Source organism: Copadichromis virginalis, linkage group LG18, assembly GCF_057382275.1.
Source record: "Copadichromis virginalis isolate Kocher_CV1m ecotype Utaka linkage group LG18, C_Virginalis_male_GT1.1, whole genome shotgun sequence".
In the NCBI taxonomy this organism is placed as follows: Eukaryota; Metazoa; Chordata; class Actinopteri; order Cichliformes; family Cichlidae; genus Copadichromis; species Copadichromis virginalis.
The window spans coordinates 9,865,103-9,890,996 of NC_140635.1; the positions used below are offsets into that span (position 1 = coordinate 9,865,103).

General features: G+C 38.5%; 1 protein-coding gene across 1 annotated transcript in view; it reads left to right on the forward strand.

Annotated features, from left to right (window-relative positions):
- atp1a2a (ATPase Na+/K+ transporting subunit alpha 2a) overlaps positions 1-24,882 on the forward strand; it is a 63,420-nt gene extending 38,538 nt beyond the window's left edge. The window contains exons 15-25 of the mRNA XM_085439727.1: positions 5,889-6,025; positions 7,923-8,073; positions 8,805-8,973; positions 9,786-9,940; positions 13,544-13,667; positions 17,039-17,184; positions 17,284-17,414; positions 17,683-17,784; positions 17,998-18,089; positions 24,503-24,554; positions 24,735-24,882. Coding sequence (XP_085295853.1) covers positions 5,889-6,025; positions 7,923-8,073; positions 8,805-8,973; positions 9,786-9,940; positions 13,544-13,667; positions 17,039-17,184; positions 17,284-17,414; positions 17,683-17,784; positions 17,998-18,089; positions 24,503-24,531 — 1,236 coding nt within the window. The 3' untranslated portion in view covers positions 24,532-24,554; positions 24,735-24,882. The remainder of the gene's footprint in view (positions 1-5,888; positions 6,026-7,922; positions 8,074-8,804; positions 8,974-9,785; positions 9,941-13,543; positions 13,668-17,038; positions 17,185-17,283; positions 17,415-17,682; positions 17,785-17,997; positions 18,090-24,502; positions 24,555-24,734) is intronic.
- Positions 24,883-25,894: the final 1,012 nt, after the last annotated feature.

The following is a 25,894-nucleotide window of genomic DNA, read 5'->3' on the forward strand; positions in this document are numbered from 1 at the left end:
CTACACAGAGCAGATTTCTTTTTTTTTTTCGTCAGAAAAGTAATAAGCCAGGCCGCAGGAAGGTTAAACAACTTCCAGCAGAGATAAAAATGGATAATGAGGAGAATGAGGCATTCTAACTCAGGGGAACAACTACAAATATGGGGAAAGGATTTTGCATGTTTAATTTCAGGTACAGTAGTTATCACGCTTCTTTTTGAAAGACAACCTGTAATTGGCTTAAAAGTGAACTAGAGGCAGAAGTGACTGAAAATGCTGCTGTATTTATTTTTGTAGAAAACAGCTGGAAAGTTTGTGTTAAAAACATATCTGATAAAAAGTTTAAAACTCAAATGTTTGTGAAGGTTCTCAGTCATCCAAATCATCGTAGTCTAATGAGCTTGGAAAGAAAAGCGTCTGGGCTTCTTTAAGTTGCTTGAAGACGTTTCACCTCTCATCCGAGAAGCTTCTTCAGTTCTAAGGGTCAATTGGTGGGGAGTCCCAGATTTAAGATCTGTGGGAGTTTCCCCCAAAGAGGGACAATGGACACCCTGGTGATCCTCTACCTAATCACACAAGCCAAGGTGTGAAAACGGGTGTGGGTCACAATCAACCAAGGTTTCAGGTGAGCTCATTGCGAAACATGGACCCACCCTATCATGCGATTTCCTGAGGTCAGATGGCCCAGGATGTGAGTGGGTGTTAAGATGCCTTGGAAGGGATCTCAGTACTCGATTATAGATGGCAGACAGTTGGTGTTGTAAGCCACCGCCTCTGTTCTAAGATGGTCGTTCACAGTGGACATAGATGGCTTCTTTCACTCCTCTTTCAAACCATCTGTCTTCTCTGTCCAAAATGTGAACATTGGCATCCTTGAAAGAGTGACCTTTGACCTTAAGATGCAGATGGACAGCCGAGTCTTGTTCCGTGGAGGTGGCCTTTCTTTAAAACTCCACGTTTCATGACAGTTTTAGTTGAATATATAAACTTTGTTTTGACTGATGCATTAGGACATGTATTAAGCTATATCTCTGTTTTAGTGCCTCTAAAACATATAAATCTAGTTATAGTTTACATTATGGATTGCAGTGTAAGATTTTCACTTTTGCTCTTTATCAAAATAGTTTAAACCTACAGGAAATGATCCCATTTTTAAACAATTTCTACAAATAAATACTCGAAAATATAGTAGCTTTAAAATGATCCAGGGAAATATAATTTTTGTAGCTGTACAGTTGGGTGATTTTGTAGTTTGTAGTTTTGCCTCTTTACCACACCACAATGGATTTTAAATCAAACAATCAAGATGGGATTGTGAAGTACCTCTGAAATTGGGGTACTTTGTATAAAAATGACTGTATTTCCTAAACAGTTAATGTAACACTTTTGGTCAAACCCCTTGAGTTAAAGTTGAAAGTCTGCACTTTAAACGCATCTTGATTATTTGATTTGAAATCCACTTTGGTGGCTTACAGAGGTAAAACTACAAAACAAGACCCGTTTCTTTAAATACTTTTAGCTGGATGTTAAATTTTCATTATGCTGTGTAATCACAATATGTGTGATGTTTAATGTACCTTCATGCAGCCTGTATATGTGCTGCTGAAAGCTTTGGTCAATCAATCAATCAATCAATTTTTATTTATAAAGCACTTTTCATACAGAGAAAATGTAGCACAAAGTGCTTTACATAGTTAAAAGCAGCCCACCCCACCCTCCAACTCACTCCCCACACTCTCAATACACATATATCCCCCCACCCACACACACATACACACGCGCGCACACTTAAAGAGTAAAAATTGGGCTGGGCTCGCATGAGCCAAGTGAGGAAACACTATAACAGGGAGCCGTCTGCACCGGGAGCCGGTCACAGACCGCAGCCTCCAGGCTGGGCACACAGCAGGAGGGAGGCAAAGGAGCCCCCCAGCCAGGCTGAGAGGACCCCAGAGACCAGCAGCCACGGTCAATAACAGCCCCGGTGCAGAGAGCGCCCTCCGAGGAAACACTGGAGATATGACGCAATACGATATATACAGGGTAAAATGATAAAATAAATAAGAACAGGATACAATATAAATATAAATAGAATAAGAAGATTAAAAAATGAATAAGAATAAAATCAAACAAATATTAGGTAAATCCTAAATTAATAATAGAATAACAGGATAGAATAAATAAGCATAAAATAAATAAACGCTAAGTAAAAGCTAAATTAAAAAGGTGGGTCTTGAGCCTGTTCTTAAAAACATGTACGTTCTCTGCGGCCCTGAGCTCCTCCGGCAGGCTGTTCCACAGACGAGGACCATACCACTGAAAAGCTGCCTCTCCGTGAGTATGTGTCCTGACTTTAGGGACAATCAAAAGGCCAGTACCAGAGGACCTCAGGGTCCGCGGGGGTTCGTATGGTAAAAGCAGATCTGAGAGATAAGAAGGCCCAAGACCATTAAGACATTTAAAAACCAATAAAAGAACTTTAAAATCGATCCTGAAACACACGGGGAGCCAGTGCAGCGATTCTAAAACCGGTGTAATGTGGGCCCGCCCTCTGGTCTTCGTCAGCACACGAGCTGCCGAGTTTTGCAAGAGTTGTAAAGTTGAAATATTCTTCTTAGGAAGACCAGAGAGCAGGGCATTACAGTAATCAATGCGACTGGTAATAAAAGCATGCATCAGCATCTCCGTGTTGGCCCGAGAGAGAATAGGGCGGACTCTGGCTATATTTTTTAGATGATAAAATCCAATTTTAGTTACATGTTTAATATGTGGGATAAAACCAAGCTCAGAGTCAAAAATAACACCCAGGTTTTTCACTTGTAGCGAAGGACATAGTGAAAATGCCTCTAATTTAGACAAGAGTTTCTCTCTCTGAGCCTCAGGACCGACAATTAAAACTTCAGTTTTGTCCTGGTTAAGTTGTAAAAAGTTTTCTGCCATCCAAGATCTTATATCGAAGATACAGTTAAAGAGGGCATCCATTTGTCTGGTGTCATCAGGAGACACGGAGATGTACAGCTGCGTGTCATCAGCGTAACTGTGGAAGTTCACTCCATGCCTCCTGATGACACCGCCGAGAGGGAGCATATACAAATTAAAAAGTACAGGGCCTAGAACCGACCCTTGAGGCACACCACATGTCATTTTATGGATCTTAGAGGAGCATGTATCCATACTCACCATAAAAGTTCTGTCAGAGAGATAGGAAGTGAACCAGCTGTGTACAGCACCAGAGAGGCCCACCATGTGTTTCAGTCTGTTTAAAAGAATAGCGTGGTCTACTGTATCAAAGGCTGCGCTTAGATCCAGTAGCACCAGGACTGAGAGCTTTTGGGAGTCCCAGTTACATCTAAGATCATTTAAAACCTTTAGGAGAGCCGTCTCTGTGCTGTGGTTCACCCTAAATCCAGACTGGAATATCTCCAGGATCTGTCTATCATTGAGAAAATCAGTAATCTGAGTAAAAACAAGTTTTTCTAAGACTTTACTTAAAAATGGTAAGTTGGATACAGGTCTGTAGTTATTAAAATCATTACAATCCAAATTGCTCTTCTTCAGAAGGGGCCTCACCACCGCCGTTTTAAAGGCAGCAGGGAAGACACCCAACTGAAGAGAGCAATTCATCATGCATAAAAGCTCAGCCTCAAAAAATCCATAAAGTGTTTTAAAGAGTGAAGAAGGAATTGGATCTAAAAGACATGTGGTGGGTCTCACTGTGGAGAAAACCTTCTGAAAGTTCTCAGCATTAACCAGGACAAAGCTGTCCAGTGTCTCCTCAGGTACAATCGAGCCCTCAGATGTATTTAAAATCATATCACGATTAGATAAAATATCAGATCTGATGGCGCTGATCTTTCCCCTGAAGTGGTCTGCAAACTGCTCACAGAGCGAGTCTGTGGGGGTTCTTTGGGAGCTGTTAAAATCAGGGTTAAATAAATGATCTATGGTGGAAAAGAGGACCTTGGGATTATTTTTGTTAATACTGATTATTTTGGCGAAGTATGAATTTCTTGACTTCCTTAATGTATTATTGTACACTTTAAGTTGCTCGCAAAATATTTGATGGTTGATAGTATTTTTATTTTTCCTCCATCTCCTTTCTGCTGCCCTGCAATTTCTTTTGAGTTTTTTGACTTCTTCGTTTCTCCAGGGTGATGCATGTTTTACGTTAATCTTTTTGGTGGTGAGTGGAGCAACGGAGTCAAGGCTTTTCTTCAGTTTGCTGTTGAAATAACTAAAAATCAAATCGCAGGATGCAGGTAAAATCACAGGGGGGCATTCGTCTAAAACCCTGGTAAAATTTGCAGCCACTTCAGAGGTTAGATAGCGCCTCCTCACAGTTCGCACCGAGGTCTCCCGCTGAATAAAACCGGTGATGTTAAAAAACACACAGTAGTGGTCAGAGACAGCCAAGTCAACAACAGAGGACACGCTGGTGGACAGCCCATGGGTGATGACCAGGTCCAGAGTGTGTCCTCTGTTGTGAGTCGGCTGCGTGACGTGCTGGGTAAAATCCAAACAGTGAAGAATGTTTAAGAATTCTTTTGTTGCAGGGTCAGAAGGATTATCTATGTGCAGGTTAAAATCACCGGTTAAAATTATCATGTTATATTTTGAATGTATGTTTGTTAAAAATTCTGAGAATTCCTTGATAAAAGCAGCGCTGTCTTTAGGTGGTCTATAAACTGTGACAGATAAAACTGGGGGTTTTATCTGTCACAGGGCTGACAGACAAGGGCTGCTGAAAACAATAGCATGGAATTCAAAAGTGGTAAAATGATCAAATAAAATTTGTTTGGTGGTGAGTGTGTTGTTGGCTAAAGATGCAGTCCCACCACCTCTCTTACCACTTCTAATAGAAAAGGAGAAATTAAAATTTGGTGGGGAGGCCTCAGTGAGAACAACTGGTGCATCCGAACCCAGCCATGTTTCAGTTAAAAATAAACAGTCAAGTTTATTATCTAAAATTAAATCATTAATAATAAAAGACTTGTTCGACAGAGAGCGTACATTTAAAAGTGCCATACTGATTGAGACTGGTGGATTTTTGACAATAGAGTTGAATGGATGTTGATATTTTTGAAGAGGCCGGAGGTTATTAATATTCTTGGAGTTACTAGATTTATGATAATTCTGTTGCTCTCTGTTTGTGAAGCAGCAGATGTTAAAAAATAAGCTAAATGTACTATATGAACAGTACATATGGTTATAGATCCTAATATTTCCCACATTTCCTTTATAGCAGGCTATATATATCCAAGTTAAATGTATACTTATATATACTTCGCTTTTTTATTAGTTTTATAACTTTCCTTTTCAACAGCTTCTCATCAGGGAACTGATTATTTTCCACTGGGTGACTTTGAAAGAACAGAAAATAATCTCCATTATGCAGTATGTTCTTTTGTCACTTCTGTAATGAAATGAAAAGTGGGCTTCTTAGCAAAGTCTGCATCTGTCAGTTACTTGTTATTGGAAGATTACAAAGGATTGGATGATACTCGAACTAAACAATAGACGAAAATACGGTGCCTAAAACCAGCATAAGAATTGTTACCTTCTGCAGGTGCAGCTGGGGATTGGCGAAAGTGGATGAATTTCAGTACACATCACCAACTTCTGTAGTTTCTTTTACCCAAAGACAAAGATTTGATGGATTATTTGTAAAATCATACTATTTTGCCTATAAGAAAGCATCACATTTAAGATTTAATAAATTTACTGTACGATTTGAACCTTTAACCCCTGATAACCCCACTTCCTCCCAGTTTAACTACACAGCACATCTGGATGAGTTATGTGCCTGTAGAGCCTATACTAAACTGTAGCTTAGGAATGCTCTGATACATGGCATACAGATGAGATACAGTCAGGCTTCATGTGACTTATGGGATCCTTCTGTCCACGGTCAGGTGATCATGGTTACCGGGGACCACCCAATCACAGCCAAGGCCATTGCTAAGGGTGTAGGAATCATCTCTGAGGGAAACGAAACGGTTGAGGACATCGCTGAGAGACTAAACATCCCTCTGAGCCAAGTTAACCCCAGGTGTGTGTGCACGTGTATAAAGGGAGAGTCTGACTGCGTGCTTTAGCTTCTAATAGTGTCTGTGCGACTGTGAGAGTGTTTCAGTTTGTGAACTATGTTGTGTCTTCTGGATGTGTTGTGCATATAAAGTGGAAGCAGTTGATTTAAATTTAAAAAAAAAAAAAAAAAAAAGGATACCAGTCGCATATCTTTCCATTCAAAAGCGTATTATAAAGATCAGAATCAGAAGAAACAACTTTGTTACATGTCTCAAGGTAATAAAATCTGCCTACTAGGACCTCTGAAGGTCACTAAGGTTAAAAGAAAACCTCTTTAATGGAGCAGAGTCAGACAGCCTCTCTACTTGTAAGATTATGCTTAAAGATTTAGATAAAGCTTATATTTAGGGCTGGATTAGATGCAAGCTGCTCGGGGCTTCCCATCATGTGCTGAGCATTTCTTCTTCGCTCACCTTTTTTCATCCTTTATGTGTTTGTACACCACTCTACTCCTTAGTTATTATTCATCTCTGGCTCTCTTCCACAGTGTGACATTTGTCCTCACCCCCAACCAGTCACAGCCGATGGTTCTGATTCTGCCAGAGGTTTCTTCCTGTTAAAAGGGAGATTTTCCTTCCCGCTGTTCTCAAGTGCTTACTCACAATGGTTCCTCTGACTGTTGGAGTTTTCCGTCCATTATTGTCAGGTCTTTACTTTACAATATGAAGTACCCTTCGACGATTGCTGCTGTGATTTGACACTATATAAGCTGAATTGGGATGAATCTAACTGAATTGTCTGAAGGATGTACAAAGTAAACAGAAATAACGAGGGACAAGATTCTTGATAACAGAAACACTCTGGATCCCTTTATAGTCTTCACAGTTTTGTTTCTATTCCAAGGTCTTCAGTCCAGTTGTTTGAGTAGACTTCGGTTACAAGCAATCAAATAGTCTGTGTAACATGGAGAGCACTAATAATAATAATAATAATAATAATAACTTTATTTGTATAGCAATTTTCAAAACACAGTTACAAAGTGCTTCACAGTTTGAATAAAAGCCACACACTGAAGATAAGTGTACATGTTAAAACATACAGACACATAATCAACCACACGGTTTTCCAGCATACACACATACATGCAAATAGTTCCAAACTATGGCTGAAAATAAAAGGGATAAATTAAGGGAAACCTAACCTATAAAAAATAGTTCTCAGCAATTCTTTTTTAAAATAAATAACAGCGTGAATAGGAGGATTTCAACAGATAAGCAAGGGCTACCTTCTCACAGCAATATAACTTTTTGCAACATTATTATTATTATTTTTATTATTGTTGTTGTTATTATTATTGTTATTATTATTATTATTATTTTTATTATTGTTGTTGTTGTTGTTGTTGTTGTTATTATTACTATTATTATTATTTCATTCATCTGCATTCATAAACAATGTGCTCTGGACAGAAATGGAAACCTTGAACTGCAGCCATTTCCCACCATATGATAATCAGCAGTGTAGTAGATGGGTTTTGAAATAATAATATAGTGCAGAAAATCCTGATGACAGTAATAAGTAAGCATGTACTTGGAGATTCCAGGAGGTTGAATTACTTTCCCAATAATTTATTTTCCGTATAATACAAAACAGCACATATTCATCATTAGACTTTTATTTTTGTGTAGATTAGACAAAGGAAATAAAATGCATTAATGAGCAAGCTTTGGATTGGCTGCTTGGCTAATTGTCTTACTTTCAGACATATCTCCCAAATGTCAAACTGTTCCTTTAAGACACAGAGCATGGAAATGTATGTTTCCCGCTGCTGCATTTGTGTGGTTGCCTGACAATGACAGACTTGAGGGAAATGTCATTACCACCCTCTGTATAATTGTACCTGCTTGTGTGTTTCCCAGGGATGCCAAGGCGTGTGTGGTGCATGGCTCTGACCTAAAGGAGATGAGCTCTGAGTACCTGGACGACCTGCTGAGGAACCACACTGAGATAGTGTTCGCCCGAACCTCTCCACAGCAAAAGCTCATCATTGTTGAAGGCTGCCAGAGACAGGTCAAGGGTCACACATGTGTGTCTGTGTGAGTGAGAGACAGAGTGTGTGTGCAAATGTGTGATTGAGTCTTTTTGAGAGCTTAAAGCTGAATTGCAGTGTGTGACGTTTTATATAGATGAATGCAGGCATTTGGGTGTTTGTGATAAAGACTGAATGAATGCTTGAATGTGCCTGTTTATGTTTAAGTGTGGAGGTATGGTTCTGTACAGGTGTGTGCGTGTGTGTGTGTGTGTGTGTCTTCCTGCCATTTAATACTGAATGCAATTGTCTGTATGTGTGTTTGTGTACTTGAGCTGTTTTTAGTGCAGGTGGTTGAATGAATGAATGCTGGCTTTTGTCCTCATGCTCATTTAAGTGTGTGCTCCTACAATGGAGGCCTGTTTGTGTGTTTGAGCATGTGATTAACTTTATGTTAAACTCATATTAAACCCTATATATGTGCCTTAAATTAAATGCTGAGCTTTTATGTACAAAACTTTAAAATTATGTGTGCGTGCACTTATTCACATCCCCATATATTGAGGTCATGCTACAATTCACCCTGGCTCACTCACTCTCACTCCTCGTGACTGAATGACTGCAACTCAATTACATTTTTCATTTAATCTCCCCAGAGCTGCTTTGAAAAGACATTAAGACAGAAGGGGCGGAGGGGGGAGAAAGGCTTTAAATCACGGTACTTATCTTTTTCCTCTTGACACTTTTTGTTCGCTGGTCCTTGTGGGTACAGGGGGCGATCGTGGCTGTGACAGGCGATGGCGTAAACGACTCTCCGGCACTGAAGAAAGCCGACATCGGCGTTGCCATGGGGATCGCCGGTTCTGATGTGTCCAAGCAGGCGGCTGATATGATCCTGCTGGACGACAACTTCGCCTCCATCGTCACCGGAGTGGAGGAGGGTGAGTGTGGGGGAAAGGCAGGGTGTCAGAATGGAGGCATAAAAGGAGAAAATTATAGAGGAGAAAACAAAGAGGGGAAAGAAAACATTGGAGGAAAAAAGTGAGTCAGTGAAATATAGGGATCAAGAATTTGAAGGAAAAAAAAAGAAAGCTCACAGAAAGCTCTTTTGTCATTTAACACTAGAGACCAGAGATTTTCTATTTTGAATGAATAGCAGTTTATATGTGAAGAAGTCTGGTTGATTTCACAGAGTTTATGCTGCGACTAGAGTCAGACCTCAGTCAAAAAATTAACTCTCAAGTAATTTAGCATTTTTTTTTTAACGTTGACTTGAACACAATACAATTTTTAAACAGATAAAATTAACTAGAATAATTTAAAAAGACTTTACTCAGCACTATGTGGGTGCCGCGGTGAAAGGACTCTGAGAAGTTTGAGTTAAGATTAGAAAAAAAATGAGTTTAATGGAAATGGAAATGTTAAAATGTGATGTATTAATAAAGAACATTCGGCGACCCGAAGGACGGATTTTGACCTACAATTTTCTCAGGAATACTCGTAATTTGACATGCCTTTGCTCTCAAACATTTGACTTGAGATTTAACCTTAGATTTGCTTTGAGAGACTGATATTTAATTTAGCTATGGGTGTTTAATATGGTCTTAGATTTTAAAAAATCCATTTGTATTGTGGATATGCTGATGAAGGGGTCGGAGTGACCTTCATTTAAGTAAGAAAATTCACTCGGCCTTGACCCACCTTAAATCAACCATCGACACTTTTTTCTTTCTTGCTTTTTTAATCGCTGCAGGTCGTCTCATCTTTGACAACTTGAAGAAGTCCATTGCGTACACATTAACCAGCAACATTCCAGAGATCTCGCCTTTCCTCCTCTTCATCATTGCGAGTGTTCCTCTTCCTCTGGGAACGGTCACCATCCTCTGCATTGACCTGGGCACAGATATGGTGAGCACTGAGGAAACAAACTGAAATATCTCTTTGCAATAATACCTCAAATAGTTTCCTTGACCAACTTTTTTTTAGCCAGAAGCCAAACAAAATTTTCCAAGCATCACTGCACAGTCTTAAAAATGTTATTTTAAAGACTTCAGAGATGTAATTTTCAATTTTGATTGTGTAATACTTCTTAAATAGTGTGCAGTGTTTATCTGAAGTGTGTCTGGACTCTTGACAGCACTAATACTTTATAAAAGTAACTCTTTCTGGCTTCATGGTTTTATCTCATCACTATATTTGTCTTTTCTCAACTTAACTGCTTTAGGATTAACATCACTCATTTGGACTCAATCAAATATTTCTCCTTCCTCTCCAGTTAACTATGCTAAGCAGCTGCAAGTGAGTGACTTCATGACAAATTCATAATCTTATTGCATCAGCCCAAAGATAATGTGAGTGTGAAGTGTGAGTCATAGATGAAAATCTAGTGCCTAAAGCCAGTCATAAAACTTATTTCTTATAGGCAACAGTTTCACTGATTCTTTTGCCCTTTTTCAGGCATGATCAGTTATTGATTGAATCATCAGCCTTGAGTTGAACATTTTTGCTGTTGCCATTTCATCTTACAATGCACCAGCTGCACATGCTCCCTTTATGAGGACTTTAGGCAGACTCACAAGAACTATAACAGAAATAACTATATGGCTGTGGTTTCAACAGATGTAACAGTATTATTGCTGCTTTGCAAATGAGTTGTGGATCTATACATGCAGTGGTTTATGACTGACAAGCTCAGTCACATGCTCATTTGCTAACACATTGTCAATCACAAGTCACTAGCCAGTGAATATGTCTCATATAATCCTGTTCCAACAGTATTGATAACCACGGTTAAAATGAATATAATGTATTATTTGATTTGACCTGAAACTAGTGACTTAGCCCATAAACTCATCATGGCTGATTTTCTGAGGTCATGGCTACTTCCCAAAGACTTCTATAAGAGAAAGTCTTTTTGCAACCAGTCGCACATTGTTGACCACTTAAAAAAAACAACAACAGGAAAAAAACACTTCTGCTTTGGCTTCAATTTTCAGCCCTGGAAGCTGTGTCCATCTTCAACACTGTCTATGCTAACTAGCATAAGCGCAAAGCTAATTAGCATATCTTGACATATTACACCTAAACAAAGCAATTTATCACACACATTATTCATCCCACATGTACACATGCTGTTTACACCAATACAAAATGTGCTCACAATGAAAAATGGTTAAACTGTGTATTTCACCAGAAAGCTTTGGCTATATATCATTAGTGTCCCTGCATTCAGCGACATAAATGAAGCAATCCCACAATTCACCTGCCATAGCTGTAACATAATCGTCATTTGTTTGTCTTTTTTACATTGTTGATGATCAATCAATCAATGCAATCAAATTCTCTAGTAGTATTGTAGTAGGATTCAGTGCTCAGACCAATATGTGACTCATGAGAGCTCCAAAACAATTTCAGTTTCGGTTTCAGGGCTTTTACCCCAATACTTGTTCTTGATCCCCAAGTAGAATGGCAGCTTTATTGCAAGACTTGTTTTTTTTTTTTTTAAATATTTGTACAACAATTGCGAAACAAACTTAAATTGTCAAGTCCTACATGTTATATACCTATGTTTGTGTTTGAAATACTGCTGTTTATTCAACTTTTACCATTTCTGCATAGAACCTTTAGAACTCATAACGCTGCATAATATTTTAGATAAATCTTTATTTATTGAGTTGTGAGCTTTCACCTTCTAAATGCGGGCTAATTTTAATGATTTGTCTTCAAGAGAAGGTGCTAATTATTAGCATGCTGCATAGCTACCGGCAAGCTAAAGGTGACATTAACGAAAATGGCACTAATACTGGTGTCAAATATGAATGTCTGAAGGTAAAAAGAAAAATGTTTGGTTTCATTTGCTCTTTCATTTGGGGGGAAGAAATTCGCTTTTGCCTCACCGTCGACGTCCATTTGTTCATGTAGAACAAAGACCGAGTGACACTTGCATACAGATTTACATTTCACAGCTCTAGTATTTCCAGATGCCAGTCTCTCCTTTGTATTTCTAGCACCAAAAAGAAAAAAAATAGAGGGTTGCTGGCACACTGCTTGCCTGAGGGGCGTAATCCATCATTACAACAAAAAAGAATCACACAATGAATATATTCAGAAAGACTTGTTCAGTTGTGTCCATTATTTTAACTTTAATTTTTCCTGCTCTCACCCAGGAGCCATTAGAGTGCCCCCGAAACTGGCTGTTATACAATGTTTTTCACGTAATCAGGTACATACATTAGAAACAGTCTCCCACTGCCAAGAAACATTTTTCCCCCACAGGTTAAAAATAAAGAGGAACAGCTTGCTAACATTGTTAATAAAGCAGTTCAGACTTATTTTACTTGGGTGACATCAAAATTGAACTTCTTTGGTTTCCTAGCAGCAGAACAGATTTGTTCCTGTTGACAAATATTTACTCAGCTGTCTCAGATCACAGACATACTGCATTCTTTATTGGTTGAATTTCTCTTTAAAGATGACATGACTGAAGTTTTTTTTTTTTTTTTTTTTTTTTAAAAAACACACAAATTTGTTCACCTGTTTTGCATATAAAAAACCCCTTCCCTTTCAAAGTAACATGTCTTCATGTATCCAGTAACTGCTGGTGGAATGAACAGCTGGATGTGAGCTTTGAAGAGTAGGACTAGCCAAAAAAAAGTACTCGAGAAGTGTTTATTGTACAGTACAAAAGTGCAGATTTCCAATGGTGGTAAAGCTGTTAACAGCTTGTTAACAGCGACGTTCCACTCCAAGCTACAGGCTGGAGGGCTCTGCTGAGATTTAGGAGTGACAATCAGCACTTGGAGTCTGCTAGGATTATTTTTAGCAAGAACTACCATCCAGAAATGGATGCTTATCAAAGCAAGATGTAGCACACTTAAGAATGCTTCAACACTAAGACTTAGTTTTTACACATGTACTTTCAAAGGTGCAAAAAAAAAAAACCCCAAAAAAACAACACAACCTCTGTCTACACATCCCTCTCTCCAGCTCTATCCTCTTCTTTCTTCACTGCTGCAGTGGGTCAAGGGAGTGTAACACCAAAACAAAGTGGATTTGTACACCACAGAGCATGCGCTCAGTTTCACACAATGCCAAGTCCACACCTCAAAGCTCTCCTAAGACCCAAAGATTCCTGCCCTAAGTCACACATATTGCTCTGTTGCTTACCTGGTAAAACCAGCCAATATACGATCTTTATTACAGGGACCTTTCTAGCCTCCTGTTTTATGAATGTCTTGAAATTCACTATCCGTCTCTCTCCTCTTGTCTCTTCTCCCCTCCTCCCTCTCTGTCACTGTCGTTACTTCTTTTTTTCCCTCCCTCCCTGTCATTTCTCTCCCTTTTCTCCCTCTACTCAGTGATTGAGTGATTATATTAACAGTCTAGTCTTCCCTGTGTCTGGCATTGTCATCATGCCTTTGTACAGATGCCACAAAGACAAATTCCTGCACATTCATCGTACAGGGAGCTTAAGCCGAGGTCGTTCTGTTCTGTTCCTCCGTTACCCTCCAGGTTCCAGCTATCTCCCTGGCCTATGAGACAGCAGAGAGCGACATTATGAAAAGACAACCAAGAAACCCCAAAACAGACAAGCTGGTCAACGAACGCCTCATCAGCATGGCATACGGACAAATAGGTTTGGCCTCTTGTCATCTTTCAGCACTGCAGCTCGTAAACCTGAATCACTGTGACAGGCCTCTTCTTGTGAAGTTTCAGCGATAATAAACATCAAAGGCATATAAACATTAAATACTGACATTTATCAGAATTTTTGGCATTTCTAACTGGCTTTGTAAATGTGTAGGCACATACAGTAAAGGAAAATAGATCCAGAGGTGAGCAGATAGTCCCACAATTTCACTCTAATTGTTGTGACATTTCGAGCAAATTGAGAGCAGAGAGTGCAACTTTTTTTCTGCTTGATCTTGGTCGTGTTCCAGTTGTTGGAGCCTCACTTCAATGCATGCTTTTTCATCTTTGGTTTTATATGGTTTGGGAATAGCGAAAAATCAAAGACTGGCCTCATTTTATAGGCTGTTAAATAGGTCAAACTATGACAGGGCCTCACTGGATGACATGCAATCTTAAAATTGAACATGCTCTAAACAGCCGGTAACTCATGAACTCCCATAATGTGTGCAAGATAAACACTGCTGGGGCAAAATGTTTGCAGGGCTCAACAAATCACATTTACAAACCACGGCTGTGACATCACAGCCACAAGTCCTGAAAAACCTACTGATGATGTGATCCTGAGTGACACTTAGTGAATGCAACAGCAGCACAAACCACCGCCAGTGAGGAAAAAAGTTAAAACGGGTGCAACCAGCTTCTTGTCACTGACATGATGTCATAAAAACCTTAAACATAAACACTGACCTGGCAAAGAGTTTTAATGTAACAGATTCATGAACACGGTAATTAATAACCATTGTCTTAATCCATAATCAGTCATTTTTGTCACGGTCTGGCTGGGGCAGACCGTATGTGTTGCAGAGGAGGACTCAAACGCAGACCAAAACGTAGTGTGGATAAACAAAACAAGCCGTTTATTGAGGCTAGCAATGAGGGTAAAAATAATCGGGCATCGGTGAAAACTAAACAATAACCTAAACTGGGTGAACTAATAACAAAACATGAAAAAGCTTAACCATAGTGAACTGACATGGGTACCTGGGGATGAGACATGGATGAGCAGACGACCTGACAATGGCATACAGAAAACAAAGGGCTTAAATACATACATGAGGTGATCAGGGGAGGTGGAGACACATGGGGGAAACAGCTGACAGACATAAACCTAATGACAGGACCAGGAGAGGAAAGCTAAATACAATAAACAAAGAACACATGACATTGTCAGAATAAAACAGGAAATACTAAAACTAAAACATGACAACACAACTTAACAGACCTAATATGTGATGAATAAATACAAAACCCCAAAACATAGAAAACCCAGGAACAATAACTGCCTAAACTAAAGGCAGATAGGAAATAACACAAACTAAATCACATAACAAAATGAGACAAATACAAACATGAACTCAGAGCGCTGGGTCAGAGACCCAGCCTGTGACAATTTTGAAGGTTTGGTGTAAGTGGAGTTTTTATGCTCTGCAGTAAGATGTCCATCCTGCTGAAAATGTTACGCCTACTCTGACAAAACGAATTTGGCAACATCAAATTAAAAGTCACTAACACCTATTATGGCAGTACTCAGCTGTCTGGAGCTATTTACCTTTAAAAAAATAATGTCACAGAGGAAAGAGGGATGAAAATACATTAATCTATTTTCCCTGACAAACACTAATGGATTGAGCTACTATAGACTCAAAATATGCACTTTGTAGGGATATAAGTCAGTATATATTGTCCAGGTTTAAGTTTAATCCCTTGGCCTGCCTGTTAATTCAAAAATACATGTGGAAAATTGTTATGGCACACAAGTTACACAGTTGCCATGCATGTTCAAAATGTATTTGCTGATGGTGTAGGTAGACTTTGCATTTGTCATCTTGAAATGCCACATCAGTTTGCTTTACAGGATTGCACTTTCCTACAACATTTGCTGGAAATGAGTAGGTGTTTCAGTATTAATAATAAGAAATAATAGGAAGTATATTAACATTTAATTAATTAAAAAAAGTTATAGATTAACTGTAACTGCTGCAAGACAGGTACAGAAGATAAAGTAAACACACAAAATAAGCAGCCTGATGAAACCAACACATACTGCTGTGGTCACAAGTTCAAATACACTCATCACTGGCATGGACGTTGCTTTAACCTCCTAAGACCTGAACTCTTTCATGGCATGCATTTTTAATTTCTATTTGCTATTTGGACTGAGTGGGACCTGATGAATGTAAAAACAAAGAATTGTCTTTTTACCTGATGTAGTTTCTGAGAAGAGGATATCAGGCCCTAGTAGAGCAAAATTTAGTATTGTGGTCTAGACAGCTCAAAATGTGATGTCCACATATGTAGACACCAGGTCCTATGAGGTTAAATGTGGGCTTCTAATTATTTTTTTAGTTGTTCTTTTTCCAGGGTGGAATTATTTTACATCTTTAATGACTTTAAAAAGCAGAAATTAGTGCACATGTTTGAAGTTATTTCGGATTTTTCTCTAATCCACACAAGTAAACAGGTTCACCAACCAATTTAAATGAATCTTCTCTCCCTTAGATTGGTTTAATATTCAGCCAGAATCATGCCAAAATGCATCTAGTTGTGGTGCAACTTCCCAAGAGACATTTAATCAGGTATTAGTGGGGGTATGTCCACCCTGATCCTGTATGTGTGTTTATATATATAAATATATCCATCCATTCTCTGCCAATTATCCTTTATCAGGGGGCTGGAGCCTATCCCAGCTGTCTTAGGGCAAGAGGCAGGGTACACACTGGACAGTTTGCCAGTCTGTCACAGGGCTAACACAAGCAACACAGACCACCATTCACATTCACACCTATGGGCAATTTAGAGTTTCCAGTTAACTTATCCCCACTAACTGCATGTCTTTGGACTGTGGGAGGAAGCCGGGGAGAACATGCAAACCAGACTGCTGGTGGAATTGAACTCAGGACCTTCTTGCTGTGCAACAGTGCTAACCACCATGCTGCCACTGTGCTGCCCCTAGATTTAAATAAATCATTAAAAACAAGCTACCACAAAATCCAAGCCATGTATAAACTTCTCACCACAAATCTATTTGGAAAATGATTTTTGCATTAACTAATTAACACTAACAGAATATTTACTGTGTTTTAAATGGGACAGTGATAAATCAATATCGCTTTCCTCTCTGAAATAACTTAAAATATTATTTTTCTCTACAGTATAATACCACTTATTAGAAAAGTTACAAAGTTACAAAACCATTGTTGGACCTTATGAACCTTTGAAATGTAACAGCTATAAAATGTTACATTATTTTTTAGATCATCTAAATGAGTTTTTGCATTGCTGTCTTATGAATGGGCTTTCATATTTGTAATCCAGGTATGATCCAAGCTTTGGCTGGTTTTTTCACCTACTTTGTAATATTGGCTGAAAACGGCTTCCTCCCAAGAAACCTAGTAGGCATCCGCATCGACTGGGATGACCGTGAAGTCAATGACCTGGAGGACAGCTTTGGGCAACAGTGGGTAAGGAATGGAGACTGACACTCGCCAACATGACCTGAATGAATAAATGAATGTTTCCACTCTCGCGCATGAGTAATACAATGTGTTTCATCCTGGCAGACCTATGAACAGAGAAAGATTGTGGAATTTACCTGCCACACAGCCTTCTTCACCAGCATTGTGGTCGTCCAGTGGGCTGATCTCATCATCTGTAAGACAAGGAGGAACTCCCTCTTTCAGCAGGGGATGACGTAAGTGAGTGGGGTGTGAAGTAAGGGAGGTGGAAGAAAGGAAAAGAGTGCTGATGGAAGGAGGAACTGAAGCATGTAGAATCGATGCATAAATGCGGGTAGTCAGAAAGGTACTCTTATTCTTCAAAATGAAAAATGATTTTGGCTCTTTTTTTTGAGGCTTCTAATACTGGGACCATATCGTCACTGCTATTTTAATGTTCTGTACTTTAAAAACCTGTATAAACCTTTTCTTTTCTCTGATGTGCACCTTTTTTCTGCCTAACAGGAACAGGATTTTGATCTTTGGCCTGTTTGTTGAAACAGCTCTGGCTGCCTTCCTCTCCTACTGCCCTGGAATGGACGTTGCCTTGCGCATGTACCCCCTGAAGTATGCTCTGCATATGCATATCTCCACTGAACTGAAAAATAACCTCTTAAAGACCTAATAGGCTGCCATTAGCCTGTCACTCTGGACTTTAAATGTAGTCTGTGATCTTCTTAAATACCATGTTGTTATCCTTAATATTCAAAAATAGCTGCAATGAATTTAACAATTTGCACTCCGCCTGTGAGTCACCACATCTTCCTTTTTCCCCCTCAGGATCCTTTGGTGGTTCTGTGGCATACCATACAGTCTTCTCATCTTCATTTACGATGAGGTCCGTAAATTTATTCTGCGGAGGCAACCAGGAGGTAAGCAGTTATTAAGAGAGAACCATGATTAAAAGATTTTTTAAGCTTATTTATCTTCTTAATAAGCTAGAATAATAATCAAGTGATGGTGCAGTATAGCAGTTGAAACCCCTATCTCAACCACCACATGTGCCAAACTTTTAAAAGCTTTCCTTCTACCTTGTGTAACTCGCTCAGCCTTCTGTCCTTGTAAAAATAAACACCATAAAAGAGAAGACTGTCCAGTCCTTTAAGGACACATTGATTGACAGTGTTGCCACAGCTCTGCTCTGTTGAGCTCACCTAAAGCATCCCAGCAAGCATTTGACAGATGGTGACTTGTAGAAGAAGATTGAGTTCAATGTCATTCCAAACAAGCACAAGGTATTTATATATATATATATATATATATATATATATATATATATATATATATATATATATATATATATATATATATATATATATAAAAGCACCTTGAAGTGGTGTGGACTGAGATTAAAAATAAAAGTACAGGTAGCCAACAGTGTCGAGTGTAGCGCATGTACAGCAAAGCAAGTAAGCTTTAGTGTTTTTGGTGTAATATTAAAAGCATAGTTTATTTCTGACAACTTCTTACACTTGCAAATGCAGGCTTCACAGTCCATCACTGCAGTTCTTCTGGTTCATCCGGTTTCTCCTGTGATTCATGGGTTTGAGAGCAATATCTTTCACCACTGAAGGCAGCTGTCTTTTTGAACTCTCACAATTCATGTGACTTCATGTAAATTTAGTAATTCACCAAGTTTTCCTGACAGATTTTAATATTATTGTTATTTTTTTACACGTATTGTTAAACATCATTCAGAAGCTTTGCTTTTTCCACAAATAGTCCTTCATGCCCAGTATTTAGTAAAGCGGCTGAAATCTGTCAGCCATCCAGCAGAATGCAAACCAGTCAATGCTGAACAATTCTCCAGCTTTCAAAAATGCAGACTCTGCAACACTTCATTGATTATTGTCTTCCAGTTTTGATTTCTCACAAAATAGCAAGTAAATGCAGCGCTTTCTGGCAGTTTGCTCTGTCATTGAAATCTAACGTGATCTGATACTCGGGCCAAGTTTTCAGTCAAAGCTGATCCAGGAAGGATTAAGATCATGCATTACTGCTTAGAATTTTGAGTTCACTTAATGTCTCTGTTTTGAAATATCCATTTTAGAAATGAAACAGCCCATTGAAAAACCCATTTTCATCACCGATTACTTCTGTGCTCCTTTGTGATGTCTGAGGTTTCTCAGGTTAAAAAGTTAAATGATCATTCATCATAGAAAAAAGCCTTTTCTAATTACCTTAGCACACTTGAAAAAGAACTGCTCTGCTGATTAAAAAGAGGAAACAAACTGACTACTTGAGTGTTTGGAGCATCAGTCTTTGTTGGTTTGATTATTGTTTGGAGAAAAAAGCCACAAAAAGTGTTTTCTTCTGAAACTCATCAGTGTTCTTATTGAAATAAACGAGTGCTATTACATTAAATAAACTGCTAAATAATTAAATATGTTTAAATAATGCCTGTACAAACAAAGCTAACATAACAGAAAGAGAACTGAGCGACTGTGGTTCACAGCTGAGCACGAGCCAGACTCCAGAATTTGCACATGGTTTTAATTGCTTAGAAAAGGAATATTAGTGTATTTTCATTTAGGATTTTTTTGTAGTTTGTTTAACCGGTGCAACAGTTTCTGCTGTCCTGGCATGAACAAATGGGTATTATATTATTATAATGGAAAACAGAATTCAATGATAATTAACAACCAATCGATCACAAACTAATTTCTAAATGGCCCAAACTTTTGATGGGTAATACATTTTATAAATAAATGTCTAATTATTCCCAAAAATGAAAACCATTCCTCTGTGCTAAATGCTGCTGTATGAAAACATCTGTGACCCCTTTTTTATACATCTGCAAAAATATATAATGTCACTCAAGAAGAGAGCACATGGTTAAACAAACAGGACAAGAATATTAGACTCGGCTATTTATTTATTGAGAGAAACTATGCAGTATTACACATCTGTAAGTATGTGAACCTCTAGCAGTTAATTAGATGTTAAAAATCAGGTGTGAGGGTGTGATGTTTTAATGAGCCTAAAGAACAGGGATCTGTTAAAGTCTTATCTTTGGAGGACATGATTTTCAGAGTGTATCGTTACTACAACATATTATACTTCTGAGAACTTTCACAGAATCTTTGTCAATGCTCATCACCATATTTAAAGAGTCTGCACTTCACCAATCCACAGTCATGCATACTGTTCATGACTGATGTTCAACGGTCTGGCAGGTAACAAATGAACCAGAGGAAACTGATCATCTAAAGACCTCTCTCACACTGTCTAATATCCATGTTTGTCCACTATCAAAATACTGAACAATGGCTTGCATTGCAGGGCTTCAAGGAGACAGAGACAAGCCTGAATGATATTTGAACTCGAGCTGGATGATAAAAGGATAAAGACAGTTATTCCAAATTACCTTTTCGTCAAAAGAAGCATTGGACATGGTCAATGTAAAGGCAACGCTAATCATTCTAGCCATGTTTTGATAGACAACCGATTGACAGGCCAGTGACAACAAGAAGAGTTATACGTCTTATCAGTCCCCTGGTTGGAATAGAGTTAAAGCAACATCAGGTTAAGACACACACAGCGTAAGAGGAGCCACTGACAGCTGCACATGTGCTAATGTTTGGGCTACTGTAGCCATACACATCAGTACATTAGGAGTGTGAGTAAGATGAAAAGACAAAATGACAACATAAAATTTTGACGAAGCATTGCTAAACATGACAGCGCATCGAACACAGCCCGAGGCTCAAAAGATGAGAACACCGTTGAAATGTTCAGTAGTGTGGAAAGATTTCTGGCTATTTAAAGTTGCACAGATGCACAGAAGAATGTTTGCAAAACCCACAGCTGAATGTTTACCTGCACAATGCAAGACTTTACAGTACCAGACACTTTCTCTTGTACCATGCCCAGTGACGAAAAACAAAGAGACACTGATGCAACAGTTTACTTTGTTGTAAAATATGTGATGTAATGTAAACAGAGCCAAAAATGTCAGATTTAAGTGAATGATTCAAGTAACTGACCCTCGTTACCGAGTCCCTGACCATTTCCCTTAGACGGCACTTTTCCAGCTGCGCGTGGAGTGTAAAGAGACAGGAGAACATCTGAGTCACACTTTGCTACAACATCAGATTTGTGGTCAAGTCACATATCTGATCCATATAAGAGCCTCACTGCCCTCTTCACTGAGTCAGAACTGCACTTCTTGTGCTTTTTAAAGAATTAATTAATTATTAATTGATATGTTGTCGTGAAGCATAAGTGGATCACAATTGAGTGATCCCTTTCACAGGCCGGTGTACTGTATGGCAGTTAAGAAACCAAATCCAGCAACTTCAGTTTAAAGGTTAAATCTATATAAAAGAAACGATACCGTGTGGGTTCCCTGATATATGATTTTGTCCTTCGTGGAGGACATGAGATTTTTAAGACAGCGATCATTTATGCAATCTATACGAGTCCTGCTGTGCTGTAAATAGGACATCCCGACGAATGAGGACATCCCACATTTGTGGGGGTTGAGCTGAGACAGCACATGGATTTTTTTTCCCAAAATGATGGGAACTGCAGCTTCCAATTTTATGACCATAAAATTAGGTGATAATAATTTTGCAGATATTATGTTTCCATTACTAAAAATCAAACTGCTTCTTGAGATCTTCTTTGAGAGTCAAAGATTTAATACGATTTCAGAAAGGTAGAGTAATTTTATGGCTTCTGAAACAAATTTTAGCCAGTGGACAAAAGGACTTATCACATTGCATTTTCAACCTTTGTCCATACTTCAGGAAGCAAAGGGCAGAGTGAAGCAGAAAGGAATTTTCTCAAAATTGTGGCAGGGGTGGTCAGTCTTATTGCTGTCAGGGGTATGAGGTGGAAGAAGGCCAGACATTAGAGCAGAGGGGTGAAAGGTCAGAGGAAGACATATCAGCATTTGAGGAGCCTGTGCAGCAACAATGTGATGGTACTCACCCATAATAAGAAGTGTTGTATCATGTAGGGCTCTGAAGTTTTCAGGTATTACAAATTTCTAGAAGCCTTTTCAGCTGAGAAGCTGAACATTTTTTACACACTTTTACCCTGTTGATTTACATTAATTATTAATTGATTAATAATATATATCCTAAAAGTATATATAATATAAGCATATATAATATATATGCTAACTCTACATTTCCTGCCTTTTTCACTTTAATTTCAACCATACTGAAACTACTGCCAAGAGAGTTGGACCTCTGATTACATCAAACAGTAAAGAGCAAACCAGGTCTTAGACTAAAAGATGTCAGAAGACACAAACCAGAAGGAAGTGGTTTTAAGTTTTAATGCTGAAGGTAGCATTAAAATGTAACGCATTCTGGAGCTGAAAACATTCTTCAGCATATCTGTGTTCATGACATAACTTGGATAACCTAGGATCCAACTTTACTGGTTCCTAGTTATAGACAATTCAATAAGTTGAGATAGATTCTTGGAGATTGGCCAGTCGATCAGAGTAACAAATGATCTTAACGTCCGATCAGGGGGCAAAGACTAAAGCTCTCTTGAAGGTGATATCTCCTTAAAAAATGCAACCTTCTGCCTCAATCTGATGAAATCATGAAAAGATTATTCGCTTCACAGGCAGTCGAGAAACCAAATCCCACAACTTCAGAGCCCTAGCTTACGCAATACTCCTCATCCATAATGAACTTTGGGTGTCATCATTTTGACCCTGCTCAGGCTCCTCAAACGCTGGTATGTCCTCCTCTGAGCTTTCACCTTCCAGCTCTCATGTCTGGCCTTCCTCCACCTCCTTTCCTGACAGCACTCAGTATGACTCCACTTGTACAAATCTGAGTAAAATCCTTTCTGCCTCGCTCAGCACTCTGTCATATCATGCATGATCACTGCTGTTGTCATGGGTTACATGACCTAATGATCCAGGTTTAGGTGAGAATTAGGTGTGCAGAGTAGAGTTAACTAAATTTAAAAAAAAAAAGTATAAGAAAGTATTTGCTAAAATAATGTTTTAGTGTTCATTAATGTTTCCTTCATGAAATGTTTTAATATTCACAAAATGAAAAACATTGTACCGGAAAATCCACACAAAGAATGGAAACGATATCCTTACTTATTCCCGCAGAAGATAAAACAAAAAAAATAATATAAATAATATTTTTTGTATCCATCGTTTCCTGTTTTTTATCTTCAGAAAGAATTATGGACCTATGTTATTTATTTTAAAAAGTACATATATTGTGATCTATCGATATATCTGACTGATATAAAAAAACCTTTCCATGTCACCCAGCCTTAATTTGAATACATTCACAGTAAAGTCAAGAACACGAATCTCAAAAGAAAAGTGCATAAAGCCAGAAAACAACTCGTAGCACAAAAATATTTCTACTGAGGAATGGTAGTGGAAGAATACAGTTAATGTTTTGCAATAGTCGAGTCAAAGTCCAAACCTTTATGTTGTAGAAATTGTGGAATAGCCCGAAGCAAGCAGTTTGTGTGAGAGAACCCAAAGTTTTGTGTTTGCAATACTGAAATGGACTAAATTCCTCGAAGCCAGTGTGCAGAATTGATCACCTTTTACTGCATATTTATACTTGCATTTATTGCTGCACAAAAGTGTCACATAGGATGCTGAAAACAGAGGTTCAGGTGCCATTCACAGATCTGTAATACTGACTATTTTTTCCTCAAAATGTTAAGGACCAAGTAATATTATTGTGTAATATAATTCATGTTGTTTTGTTTTTCTTCCTTTAGCAAAACTGGATATTTTAGGATATGTTTATACAAAAATATGGAAAATTCCAAAGGGTTCACAACCTATTGTTGCAATTGCAGTATATAGTGTGCAGAGCTGATCGCAGCCTATTCATGTTCATATGTAAAACTTAAACCAGGAAACTTAAACCTGTACCACACAACCAGAGCCAGCTGAAAATTATTAGAAAGGAAATTAAAGCAGGCTGATGAAGACTCTTGAGATATGTAATGAAGATTATGCAGATGATACGGGCACCTTACAATGGCTCAAAATCTGTTCACTGCCACTGCCTTACAGCAGATGAGGGGCAAGACACGGGGAGACAAATACAATTTATCGTGACAGTTCATCATTTCTGTTAATCTGTGTGTCACGGACGGCTGATCAAAGTCTTAGAGTTATAAGGGGATTCATTTGGAAATGTACGGAGACAAAGGCAATGAGATGAATACAAATAGAGCGATACAAAAGGATATTATGAAAAATGCTCGCCTGTCATTTTGTTCCCTGACACTTTCTCTCTTTGTCTTTCTGCCTCTCTCTCTTCATCTCTTCCAGGCTGGGTGGAGCAGGAGACATATTATTAACATTCAGAAAATGTCAGTTTGAGGTCTGTGTGTGTGTGTGTGCATGTGTATGCATAGATGTGTTTGTTTGCGCTCATGAGTGTAAAACTGTGCGTGCGTGTCTGTCAGTTGTAATATTGCATGGATCAGTTCACAAATCTGATTTTCAGAAAAATACTGCTGAAAATAGGCTTTTGAGTTTTCTCTTTTTTTCTCTTTATCAGAAAACATTTCCAGCAGAGTGATAGTAATGTAAACCTTTGTGCCTTACACAAGCTGCTACCAAAGTGATGTACTGTGGCCCGTTTGGCTGGAAGGGAGTATCAGATGTTGTTTGTGTTAAATTTGACAAATAAAATGTATTCCAAAGTATGTCTGCCCATCATTTAAACATTACTCACCTATCTGTATTGTTCCCTATTGCAAAGTCATATAAGCAACTTGATTTTGATGTGCCATCCCTCTGAACATTGCTGAAGACCCCAAGGACAGTCATCTCCAAACATGCTGAGCATCTGCAGGTTATGAAGGAACAAGCCAACAAGACCCAAAGTATTTTCTGCCAGGTTATCTCTTTTGTCTGTTGGAATACACAATCTGTACAATATTACACAGATGTTTTTAATGCCCTGGCTGATTTGTGTGTGACAGGAGGTAATTGGGAATATCTAGAAGAGCTTTTGGGCATCACTAACTTTATTATTATTATTATTATTATTATTATTATTTGTATTTATGAGTGTGGAGTGGATGGAGCTCCCATTTTACAATACTTGTTCCATGCATCCATTTTACTTGACAGAAGACATGACTGGTGGGCTAGTTTATTCTTGCAATTGATGAATGGGAGGATATTCCAATAATGATCTTCTTGAAAAAATATTCCTTTATCTTTTTGACTTCTCTTGGGCTCTCTAAGCTAGTTGGTGCAGCCAGACAAAATAGGCATGGAAAAAAAATTATTCAAACAGATTTCACACACTAAGTAGTTGTGTTTCTCCTCTAAAAATCAGACTTAAACCGCAATCATCACCAGACATGAAAAAGGAAATGAATCTGATATTTTCTTTCAGCATCCTGTGCAGATTTGATTTAGGAAAGTTGTTCCCCCAGTGGATAAAAATACTCTGTGTTTCACCCACGGAAGCAAAGGATTGAAAGGAATAAAAAAAATATGTCGGAATTTTTCTGAAAACAAAGACTCAGTGTTTGCATGTTGCTGTCATGTTACAGAAAGAAAAACAACCAAATCCTAACAAGGAAGTGTTATAAAAGAGTAGCTCCTTAGTGTAGTAGGTTATGCATTTGCCTAAAAAGCAAAAGCTCCCAAGTTCAGCCTCAGGAGAAAACATAAATCCCTTTGGGACTGTGTCAGGAAGGGCAT